The sequence below is a fragment of the Rana temporaria genome, chromosome 2, assembly GCF_905171775.1.
Source record: "Rana temporaria chromosome 2, aRanTem1.1, whole genome shotgun sequence".
In the NCBI taxonomy this organism is placed as follows: domain Eukaryota; kingdom Metazoa; phylum Chordata; class Amphibia; order Anura; family Ranidae; genus Rana; species Rana temporaria.
Window position 1 is genome coordinate 502,700,808 of NC_053490.1, and position 12,176 is coordinate 502,712,983.

At 47.2% G+C, this 12,176-nt stretch overlaps 1 protein-coding gene across 3 annotated transcripts in view; it reads left to right on the forward strand.

Annotated features, from left to right (window-relative positions):
• Window positions 1-12,176, forward strand: part of EVA1C (eva-1 homolog C) — a 127,737-nt gene that overhangs the window by 74,858 nt on the left and 40,703 nt on the right. For all 3 annotated transcript variants that reach the window (XM_040338873.1, XM_040338874.1, XM_040338875.1), the window contains exon 2: window positions 11,743-11,948. In XM_040338873.1, the coding sequence (XP_040194807.1) occupies window positions 11,743-11,948 (206 nt within the window). The remainder of the gene's footprint in view (window positions 1-11,742; window positions 11,949-12,176) is intronic.

Consider the following 12,176-nt stretch of genomic DNA (forward strand, 5'->3'; position numbering starts at 1 on the left):
TGAATATACCTACAGCTTTCCATAAATTACCGTATTTATCGCGGTATAACGCGCTCCCGCGTATACCGCGCACCCCCAAAGTGGCCCGAATTCCTGTGGAAAAAAAGTTTTTTCGTTTTTTTGTACTTACAGTTTTGGTGTCTTGCGCGGCGTTCATCGGCGGCCTCGTCGGGTCCGGCGTTCGTCTGCGGCTTCGGGCGTCCGTCTTCGGCGGGTCGGGTGTCCTCTTCGGCGGGTCGGGTGTCCTCTTCGGCGGGTCCGGCATCCTCTTCGGCGGGTCCGGCGTCCTCTTCGGCGGGTCCGGCGTCCTCGCGTCCTCCCCGCTCGTTTCCCGCCACGAGTTTTGAATACTGCGCCGGCATATACCGAGCGCAGTACACGCGTGAATCTTCGGGCAGGCTCGGCAACTGTCGCGCTGACGTCCTGTACGTACAGGACGTCAGTGCGAGAGGCGCCGAGACTGCCCGAAGATTCACGAGTGTACTGCGCTCGGTATATGCCGGCGCAGTATTCAAAACTCGTGGCGGGAAAGCGGGTATCGGCGTATATCGCGCACCCACGATTTTGCCCTGATTTTCAGGGCAAAATAGTGCGCGGTATACGCCGATAAATACGGTAGCATGATTGGCAAGTCCTACACATTTTTTACTTAAATACAGTGGAACCTCGGATTGCGAGTAACGCGGTTTATGAGCATTTCGCAATAGTTGGTGTTTAAAAAAAAAAATGCTGACTCGCTTTGCGAGCGTTGTTTCTCGCAAGACGCGGGATTCAAGCAGCTGGGTTGTGCAGTACCGCATTTGGCCAGAGGTGCTGGGGCGCTCGGAGCGTCTCCGAGTGGTCTCCTAGCGTCTCCGGCGCCCCCGCACCTCTCAAATTTTTTCCATTGATTCCTATGGGAAAACTCACTTTAAAATAGGAGTGCTTTGGATTACAAGCATTCTTCTGGAACAAATTGTGTTTGTAATCCAAGGTATTGCTGTAATAAGAATTATGCCTACCTAGAGTATTATGCCACGTACACACGACCGTTTTTCGGGTTCTAAAAAAATGACGTTTTTAACCACTTAAGGACCGCCTCCTGCACATTTACGTCGGCAGAATGGCACGGCTGGGCACATGCACGTACAGGTATGTGCTGTGCTATTGTCCAGCCGCGGGTCGCGGGCCCGCGGCACGCACCCACGACCCGGTTCGAAGCTCCGGGACCGCGGGACCCGCGGACCCGATCGCCGCTGGAGTCCCGCGATCGGTCCCCGGAGCTGACGAACGGGGAGAGCCGCGTGTAAACACGGCTTCCTCGTTCTTCACTGTGGCGGCGTCATCGATCGTGTGATCCCTTTTATAGGGATATGTAATCGATGACGTCACACCTACAACGCAGGCGCCGTCACGGAGTACCTGACCGGGTGCATATTAAAGGGGACGTTCCTGTACGCCAATGTGCGCAGTGTGCGGCGGTCGGCAAGCGGTTAATGTTGAGCTTAAAATATGCCTCTAAACGACCTAATGGGCATGGACACATAGGATAACATTAGTTGCTTCTACAGGCAAAGTCCTAAATTTCTGTAGAATCAGTGTTTTTTTAAAGAGTTACGTGATTAGACGAAGAGAAGGAATTACGAGGATTGGGGATTTTAGGTGTAAGCGTTACTGAGGCGGACAAGGTGTACCTAATAAGGTGGCCGTGAGTGTATATTTTCCTTGTACACTGTGACCAGTCTTTGCAGCAGCATTTTAACTGGATGGAGCCTGGCGTGTGACATCATTGTGGCACCAGAATGGGGCGGAGTGCGGCCGTCCTTTTTAGTGCTTCTTTTTTTAATGCGTCTTTTTAATTCTATTGGGGTGGATTCAGGTACGACTTGCGCCTTCTTACGGAGGCGCAGCGTACCGTTTTAACGCTGGGCCTCCGTAAATTACCTGCGCTACGCTTCATTCACGAAGCAGTAGCTCCGTAATTTGCGTGGGCGCTCCGTAAAAATGGCCGGTGTAAGCGCCGTAGGGGGCGTGGATCATTTAAATTAGGCGCATTCCCACGCGGAACGTAGTGCGCATGCTCCGTCGGGAAACTTTCCCGACGTGCATTGCGGCAAATGACGTCGCAAGGACGTCATTTGCTTTAACGTGAACGTAAATGGCGTCCAGCGCCATTCACGATTCACTTACGCAAACAACGTAATTTTTAAAAATCGCGACGCCGGAACGACGGGTATACGTAGCATTGGCTGCCCCTGCTAATAGCATGGGCAGCCTTACGCAGAAACCGGCGTACGCAAACGACGAAAAATGCGTACGCAGGGCGCGCGTACGGTTGTGAATCGGCGTGAGTATGCAATTTGCATACTCTACGCTGACCGTTACGGGAACGCCACCTAGCGGCCTGCGTAAGAATGCAGCCTACGATACGACGGCATAAGAGCCTTATGCCAGTCATTTCTTAGGCTGCAGTCGGCGTATCGAGGTTCCTGAATCAGGAGCAGTCGATACGCCGGCGCAACTAAGCAATTGCGCTGCGTATCTATGGATACGCAGACGCAATTGCTTACTGAATCCACCCCAATGCTTATACAACGCTGATTTTAGCTGAGGCTTGTGAGTGGCCTTTCTTACTTGTATTAAATCCTACTATACAACATATTGTGCTATGAGGAGGCTTTATTTGTTTTGTTGAGAGACGTATACTGCGGATCTTGATCTGCTTGTGGGGTAGTCATCTCTGGTGTGAACACTAAAGGCCCATACACACGATCAGACTTTTTGACAACAACGGTCCGACGAATGTGTTTTATCCGACAATCTGACTGTCTGCATGCTCCATCAGACAATTGTTTTCGGTTTTTCAACGGACAAATGTTCGCTGTGCATGCTCTCAAATTTTCCGATCGTGTGTATACAAGTCCATCGGGCTAAAATCCAAAGTACAAACACGCATGCTCAGAACCAATGCTAAACATCAGACAACAATAGCAGAAGTTGCCCAAAGGGTGGCGATAAAGAGCTGAAAAACCACGTGATTTGGTGAATGTTGGCTGAAAAAGTTCTGCTGTGTATATGCAGAACAAGTTCACGGCCAACGCCCTTTGGATCGAAATCCACGGAAAAGTCCGTTGGAAGTCCGATCGTGTGTATGAGGCTTAAAATTTGGAAGGAATTGCCTATGACAGGGTATCAGAGGAAGGGGACCAGTTTTGGAGCTGCCTGAGGATCACATACTGTATGTGTGTGTTTGACCCTCTGTAATAGGGTGGTCAACTACATTTGGTAAGAGGCAGTGTAATGTTGATGGTGGAGATGGCGGTCTCTAACCTAGATCTCTATCCCTGTTCACCCTGTCAAGCTGTCATTTTTCTTAAGGGAAAATAACTTTGCACTTTAAATCGCTTATGAAAAGTGCTGCATTTTATTATATATTCATTATATATAATTTTAGCTACTTGGTTGATTCCAGTATGGTGTGCGAAAAGAATATAACCCATGACTAATGCGATGTCAGGTACAGGCTGTGTTTCGAATAGGTTGCAATTCAAAAATCTCTTCCAAAATTGGATTCCATCAGCTTAACCACTTAACCCCCGGACCAATATGCTGCAAAATGGCCAAAGGCGTTTTTACAATTCGACACTGCGTCGCTTTAACAGACAATTGCGCGCACGTGCGACGTGGCTCCCAAACAAAATTGGCGTCCTTTTTCCCCCACAAATAGAGCTTTATTTTGGTGGTATTTGATCACCTCTGCGGTTTTTATTTTTTGCGCTATAAACAAAAATAGAGCGACAATTTTGAAAAAAATGCAATATTTTTTACTTTTTGCTGTAATAAATATCCCCCAAAAACATATATACATTTTTTTTTCCTCAGTTTAGGCCGATACGTATTCTTCTACCTATTTTTGGTAAAAAAAATCGCAATAAGCGTTTATCGATTGGTTTGCGCAAAATTTATAGCGTTTACAAAATAGGGGATATTTTTATTGCATTTTTATTCATTATTTTTTTTTTACTACTAATGGCGGCGATCAGCGATTTTTTTCGTGACTGCGACATTATGGCTAGTTGTGGATGTTATGAAGGGCCTTCAAGGAAACTAGGAGTGGAACACATTTTTATTGAATTTATTGATCATTATCCATACGTTGCTGTGCGATATTTGATATTTACTTACTATATTTTAGCTTCCCACTGGCAAGCGCCATTACACTCCCCGCTTTATATATGACATTATGGCGGACACTTCGGACAATTTTGACACTTTTTTGGGACCATTGTCATTTTCACAGCAAAAAATGCATTTAAATTGCATTCTTTATTGTGAAAATGACAGTTGTAGTTTGGGAGTTAACCACAGGGGGCGCTGAACGTGTTAGGCTTCACCTAGTGTGTGTTTACAACAGTAGGGGGGTGTGGCTGTAGGTCTGACGTCATCGATTGTGTCTCCCCTATAAAGGGGATGACACGATCGATGCGCCGCCACAGTGAAGCACGGGGAAGCCGTGTTTACATACGGCTCTCCCAGTTTTTCAGCTCCGGGGAGCGATCGCGACGGAGCGGCTATAAACGAATAGCCGCGCCGTCGTCCCGGATCGCTCCCCGAGGGAATCCGCCCGCCGCACGCAGCGGGGGGGGGGGGGGTCCCGATCAGACCCCCCACCCGCTAGAAGGCAGGGACTTATATATACGTCCTTCTGCCTGTCTGTGCCATTTTGCGGACGTAAATAGTCGTGCGGCGGGCGTTAAGGGGTTAATTTCTCAATTACTTGTCATCAAATAGCTGCCATGAAGCTATGATTATGACATTTCATTTTACATAATCTTATCCTACAATCCGCTAGGTTATCTATTTTCATTTATAAGAGTTACTTTCCTGAATGATTACGCCTTTTTCTACTATACTATTGTGCTGTTAATGGAATATCTATTTCTATTATATTATTGTACATGCTCTGTTAATGGAATTTTGTTGAAATTCAATAAAATATTTGAAAAACAAAAAATTGCTTCCATTGCTCTTTTGTTAATTGATGATGGGTACACACCAAAAAACAAAAGGGGCAGATCCACAAAAGAATTACGTCGGCGTATCTATTGATACGTCGCGTAATTTTAAATTTCCCGCGTCGTATCTTTGTTTTGTATCTACAAAACAAGATACGACTGCATCTCGGATCGATCCGACAGGTGTACGTCTTAGTACGCCGTCGGATCGAAGATGCATTTTTCCGCCGGCCGCTAGGTGGCGTTTCCGTAGAAATTCCGCATTGAGTATGCAAATTAGCTAGTTACGGGCGATCCACGAACGTACGTCCGGCCGGCGCATTTTTTTACGTCGTTTGCGTTCGGCATTTTCCGGCGTATAGTTACCCCTGCTATTATGAGGCGTACCAATGTTAAGTATGGACGTCGTTCCCGCGTAGAATTTTGAATTTTTTACGTTGTTTGCGTAAGTCGTTCGCGAATAGGGATTTGCGTACAATGACGTCACCGTCGTAAGCATTGGCTTGTTTCGTTTAATTTCGAGCATGCGCACTGGGATACCCCCACGGAGGGAGCATGCACCGTTCAAAGAAAACCGTTGTTTACGTTGGGTCACGAAGTGTTTACATAAAACACGCCCCCATTATATCCATTTGAATTCCGCTCCCTTACGCCGCCAAAGATACACTACGCCGCCGTAACTTACAGCGCGAATTCTTTGAGGATTCGAAAAGAAAAAAAATAAGTTACGGCGGCGTAGTGTATTTTAGATACGCTACGCCCGCGGAAAGAAGCGCCGATCTACGTGAATCTGCCCCATAATGTTTTTGCAAGATAAGACATAGAGTGTGACTTCTGTGGTGCAGCCATCTGTAATAAGCTTGGAATTTCACCTACACGGGATTGCTTAAGATTTATACTCAGTGGACCATAGACCTCCATCTCCAGCTATTGTGAGGAGTGAAACTGTTCATTTGCACCGGACACATGATACTGGTTTCACTTTGAAGGACCGCTTATAGCACAATAGTGAATCACTGGCTGTTTTGACAGCTTTAAATGCATCGCGGTACATTGCTGTGAAGAAAATTGGGCCATAGCACAACATGAAATACCAGAGTGAGAGCCGCCTGCAGACGGGACAAGATAGGGGCTTGTAGACACATCGCACATGTCATCACAGATCATGTACAATCACATTTTATTCTAAAGTATCTAGAGCTTCCTATACTGGTAAGACACGCTGTATTATCTGCTAAAGCTGAGGTACTGAATTCAAATTCAAGGAGGTCCAGTCAGCAAAATTTTCTTCCAGCTGAGGTCTGAATCTCATTATATGTGCTATGACTTTTATGTAGTCATTGTGGGCCAGATTCACAAAGGACTTACGACGGCGTATCTACTGATACGCCGTCGTATGTCCGAATGAGCGCCGTCGTATCTATGCGCCTGATTCTTAGAATCAGTTACGCTTGAATCCGGGCAGGATACGACTGACGTAAGTCTCCTACGCCGTCGTATCTTGGGTGCATATTTACGCTGGCCGCTAGGGGCGCTTCCGTATATTTCCGCGTCGAATATGCAAATGAGCTAGATACGCCGATTCACGAACGTACTTGCGCCCGGCGTATTAATATACGCTGTTTACGTAAGGCGTACAACCGGGGTAACTTTACCCCTCATAAGTCATGTTAAGGTATGGACGTCGGAACAGCGACGTATTTTACGTTGTTTGCGTAAGTCGTACGTGAATGGGGCTGGGCGTATGTTACGTTTACGTCGACAAAGCATTGAGCCGACGTATCTTGGGGAGTATTTGCGATGTGACTCTGAGCATGCGCCGTTCGATCGGCCACTCATTTACATGGGGTCACGGCTCATTGTAATAAAACACGCCCACTGCCTTGATAATTTGAATTAGGCGGGCTTACGCCGGCCCATTTACACTACGCCGCTGTAACTTGGAGCGCAAGTTCTTTCTGAATACGGTACTCGCCTCTCTAAGTTACAGTGGCGTAGCGTATATGAAATACGCTACGCCAGCAGAAACTTAGGCCATTCTTTCTGAATCTGGGCCCCAATGTCTATCAAAAAATACCCCCGCCATCACAGGGCCCCCTTTAGAACTGGTGCCCCCATCAGAGTACCCCCATACAACTGGTGCCCCATCAAAGTACCGTCCATACAACAGGTGCCCCATCAGAGTACCCCCATACAACTGGTGCCCCATCAAAGTACCATCCATACAACAGGTTCCCCATCAGAGTACCCCCATACAACTGGTGCCCCATCAAAGTACCATCCATACAACAGGTTCCCCATCAGAGTACCCCCATACAACTGATGCCCCATCAAAGTACCATCCATACAACAAGTGCCCTATCAAAGTACCCCCATACAACTGGTGCCTCATCAAAGTACCATTCATACAACAGGTGCCCCATCAGAGTATCCCCATACATGTCACCTCCTTTAAAGTACCCATTTACATTGGGTGCCCCATCATAGTAATCAAAGTGAAAAAGTAAAGGTGGCGGAACTCCAAGTAAAGAAGCAGCTTCTTTATTAGATCATGCCATTAAACTAGACAAAAAGACATACACACAGTCCATGGACAGCCAGTAAACGTGTTTCGCACGCAGTGCTTATTCATTCACTTTTTCACTCTGATCACTTGTGGCTGCGGACCGGGCGGGCACCTGAGTACTTTTATCAATTGTAGATAGATCTCCCTGCAGGCTGCTTTGGAGCAGTGTGTACCCTGTATACCTTCATCATAGTGCCCCACTACCTCAGCTGCCCCATCAGAATACTCTCATTTATCAAGGGACCCCATCCGAGTACACCAATGCATCAGGTGCCCCCATCAGAGTACCTCCATACATCTGGTGCCCCCATCAGAGTACCTCCATACATCTGATGCCCCAAGTCAAAGTATCTCTATACATCGGGTGTCCCAATCAGAGTACCCCCATACATCAAGTGGCCCCATCAGAGTAGCCCCATACATCAGGTGTCCCAGTCAGCGCACCTCCACACATGAGGTCCCTCCATCAGTGTACCCCCATATCTCAGCAACATGTCTTGTCTAAGCCAGGGAGGCAAAGAGCAGTAGCCGGGAGGTGAAGCAGGCTGCTTCGGAAACCATCAGGTCAGCCGGAGATGGATGACGGCCATCCAGTTGGCCTTGACCACTTCAGTGGGGCTTACTTATCCATATGCCCTATGCTTCTTAAACCTCGTACACACGATCGGATTTTCATCAGACCAAGCCGTGGAATTTTGTCCGAAGGGGGTTGGCCGTGAACGGTTCTACGGTAAAGCTTTGTCGGCTAACAAACAGAAACTGTGGTTTTTCTGCTCTTTAGCTCCACCCTTTGGGCAACTTCTGCTAATGTTGTCTTAGGCCCCTTGCACACTGGGGCGTTTTTCATGCGGTACAGCGCTAAAAATAGCGCTGCTATACCGCATGAAAAATCATGCCCTGCAGTGTTCAATGTGAAAGCCCGAAGGCTTTCACATTGAAGCGGTGCGCTAGCAGGAGCGCACCAAAAGTCCTACTAGCCGCATCTTTACCGCGGTATAGGAGCGGGGTGTTCACCGCTCCTATACCGCGCCTTCCCATTGAAATCAATGGGAAAGCGCGGTAATACCGCGGTAATACCGCCCGCAACGCATCTGGGTTAGATCCGACAGGCGTACGGCTTCGTACCCCTTTGGATCTTAGATGCAATACTTCGGCGTCCGCTGGGTGGAGTTCTCGTCGTTTTCCGCGTTGAGTATGCAAATTAGCTATTTCCGACGATCCACGAACGTACACACGGCCGACGCATTCTCTTACGTCGTCGCTAGTCGGCTTTTTACGGCGTATAGTTAAAGCTGCTATTTTGCGGCGTATAGTTAGACTTGCCATGTTAAGTATGGCCGTCGTTCCCGCGATGGACGTAATTCATGTCTATGTTAAAAAAAATGACGTCCTTGCGACGTCATTTAGCGCAATGCACGGCGGGAAATTTAGGGACGGCGCATGCGCAGTTCATTCGGCGCGGGGACACGCTTCATTTAAATGAAACACGCCCCCTAATCGCCGATTTGAATTACGCCGCCAGAGATAGACTACGCCGCCGTAACTTACGGCGCAAAATCTTTAAGGATTCAAACTAAAGCCAGGTAAGGTACGGCGGCGTAGCATATCTCTGATACGCTGCGCGGGTGCAGATCTCTGTGGATCTGGTGTATAAGTTGGAATAAATTAGAGTAACAGCAGCTACTCTAAAACCGGTATTTACATTGCGCTTCTTGCTTGTCAGTCACTGCGGCTATGCCAAATCATACAGGCTACACAATCACTGTGAGGAAGGAAACACCTTCAGATAAGTCACTGCTGTTTATTATTCTCAAGACAAGTAAGTGACAAAGGGGGAGATTCATCAACCTAGACAGGAAGTGAAAGGAGAAGCAATGTTTTAAGGGCTGAATTTCTACTGAGCCAACATAGGCCATTGTCTAAGGCAGGGGTCTCCAAAGTCAAAGATCTCCCTGTGTGAGTAAAGAATATCCCATCATTGGTATTATTAGGAGGAATATTGTCCCATGGCTGGTATTAGGGGGAAGAAATTGGTGTCAGTGGGAGGAATAGTGCACAATAATTGGTGTCAGTGGGAGGAATAGTGCCAATAATTGGTGTCAGTGGGAGGAATAGTGCCAACAATTGGTGTCAGTGGGAGGAATAGTGCACAATAATTGGTGTCAGTGGGAGGAATAGTGCCCAATAATTGGTGTCAGTGGGAGGAATAGTGCCCAATAATTGGTGTCAGTGGGAGGAATAGTGCCCAATAATTGGTATCAGTGGGAGGAATAGTGCCCAATAATTGGTGTCAGTGGGAGGAATAGTGCCCAATAATTGGTGTCAGTGGGAGGAATAGTGCCCAATAATTGGTATCAGTGGGAGGAATAGTGCCCAATAATTGGTGTCAGTGGGAGGAATTGTGCCCAATAATTGGTGTCAGTGGGAGGAATAGTGCCCAATAATTGGTGTCAGTGGGAGGAATAACGCCACATTGTTGGTATCAGTAGAAGGATTAGTTCCCCATCATTGCTGTCAGTGGGAGGAATAGTTCCATATTGTTGGTATCAGGACAAGGAATAATGCCCATTAATGGTGTCAGTGGGAAGAATAGGGTCCTGCTGTTGATGTCAGTGGGATTAATAATTGTAACGGAATGACCCGTGACACCCAAAGACTTTGTGAGGATGGAGGATACTCCTGTGTCAGCGTCACTGATAACTCTTGGGTCTGAGTCCACCCTGTGCCTTTTGGGCATGGGGTGGCAAGTGAATCATAATTCATGTATTACATGAGATGGGACATCACTGATAGTTCGTATTGCAGGATTTTGAGACACTGCAAGATGTTGGTTAATTGTGACCCCAACCAGTCAATAGTGACTCATCTCTCTGTGAAGACTGTTAATATGTTAAATAAGGCTAGCTTTTGAAAGGCCTTTAATTGTGTGATAACACTGTCCAAAACCTATTGATGCTCAGAGGTGTGAATAGGTGTCAAGCTGCATGCGGAGACGAAACGTCTGCCTTGGGAACTCAGTGTGTGATGGGTTTGTTTGTTATGCAGTTTAAGGAATGTGCAGTGATTAGACATAATAATTATAGGCCGGTGCCGACCTGTCTAGAATGTTTAAGTAATTAGCCTTAGTGTGTGATTAGGGGGGTGGAGATCTCATTGTTGCTTTAATGCCTTGTACTGTATAAAAAGCTGAGAAGAAACCATTAAAGTATCATTACATTTGGAACAAGCACAGTTTAGGAGATATTCCCCTCGCAATGCCAGCGGCGCATGCGCACGGGGGATCTACGGCGAAAGGACCGGCAGCCGCTGGACCTTGCCGAATTTAAATCTCCCGCGCACACGCGCGGGAGTGACGTCATCGCCGCTCCAGCCAATCACAGCGCTGGAGCGGCGATACCCGGAAGACACGCCGAGGCAAGATGATATCTCGCTCGGCGTGAACCAGGTAAGTTCTACACACCTCGTTCCGAGGTATGTATTTCATAATGAGCTAATATGCGGTGCATATTAGCTCATTATGACTTTTGCCTTGCAGGAGAAAAAAAAAAAAAGTTTGATGCGGGTTTACAACCGCTTTAAAAGAGAAGTTGGGAATTTCTTTAGAAATCACACTTACCTAGGTGGATGCAGCATTAGTCCAATGCTGCATATGTCCCCTGGCAGCTCTAAGACTGAGAACTGAGCGATCAAACACAGCTAATCGCTCGGTTCTCAGAGCTCCATGAGCAGAGAGCTGGTAACTGTCATTCAGCATACTGGAGCTCTGGGCTGTGGAGGGGTCGGGAGTGGCTGGCTCAGGCTTTCAGAGGCTTACTGGGAGGCTGACCTTTCCCCAGCTTGGACTGGCTCTGTGACAACGGGTCACAGGAGTGCAGAACAAACTTCACTCCTGTGATCTTCAGGAAAAGTACAGCCAAACGAGCTTTGGTTGTACTTCTCCTTTAAACCACCAAAATAAGGGTAGTGATGGTAAGCACCCCTGCCACTGTTATAGTTTGCCCCCCAACTCCTGTCACTGTCAGTTTTACACATATACATTTTTTGCTGGAGTACATCTCTGTATATTTCTGCCCCCAATGTCTTACCCTGTGAAGCATTTTAGAAATATACAAAAACTAATATAACATTTCTGTCTGCCTTCATTTAATCAGTCTGTGATTGTTGTTGTTGTGTCTCTTCTAGGTTATCTGACAAGGCTGTTGCAGAATCACACTGTGTCTGCTTGTGACGGTGAACATCTAACCCTGCATTGCCCTCGACATTCTACCATCAGTGTCCAGTCTGCGTTTTACGGGCATCACCTGAACGGTTCACCAAAGTGTGCCTCACTGTCACTGGAGACCATGCCCAATCCTCATAAACCCTGCCTTGCTCCAACCGCACTACAAGTAGGTGTTCCATTTTTTGCAAGCTATTTCTCCTGCTCCTAGTATGTTATATTGTTACTAGAGATATGACTGTATCGCCTATGTGTATGAGTATGGTGGGGGCTTTATGCTGTAAGTTCCTTTGGGGGCAAGAACTGATATGAATGGTTCTACGTTCTCTTTAAAGTGATCATTTCAGGTGCTTGGCAGTGGGCTAAATAATAATGCTGGTAATGTAAATGTAATGTA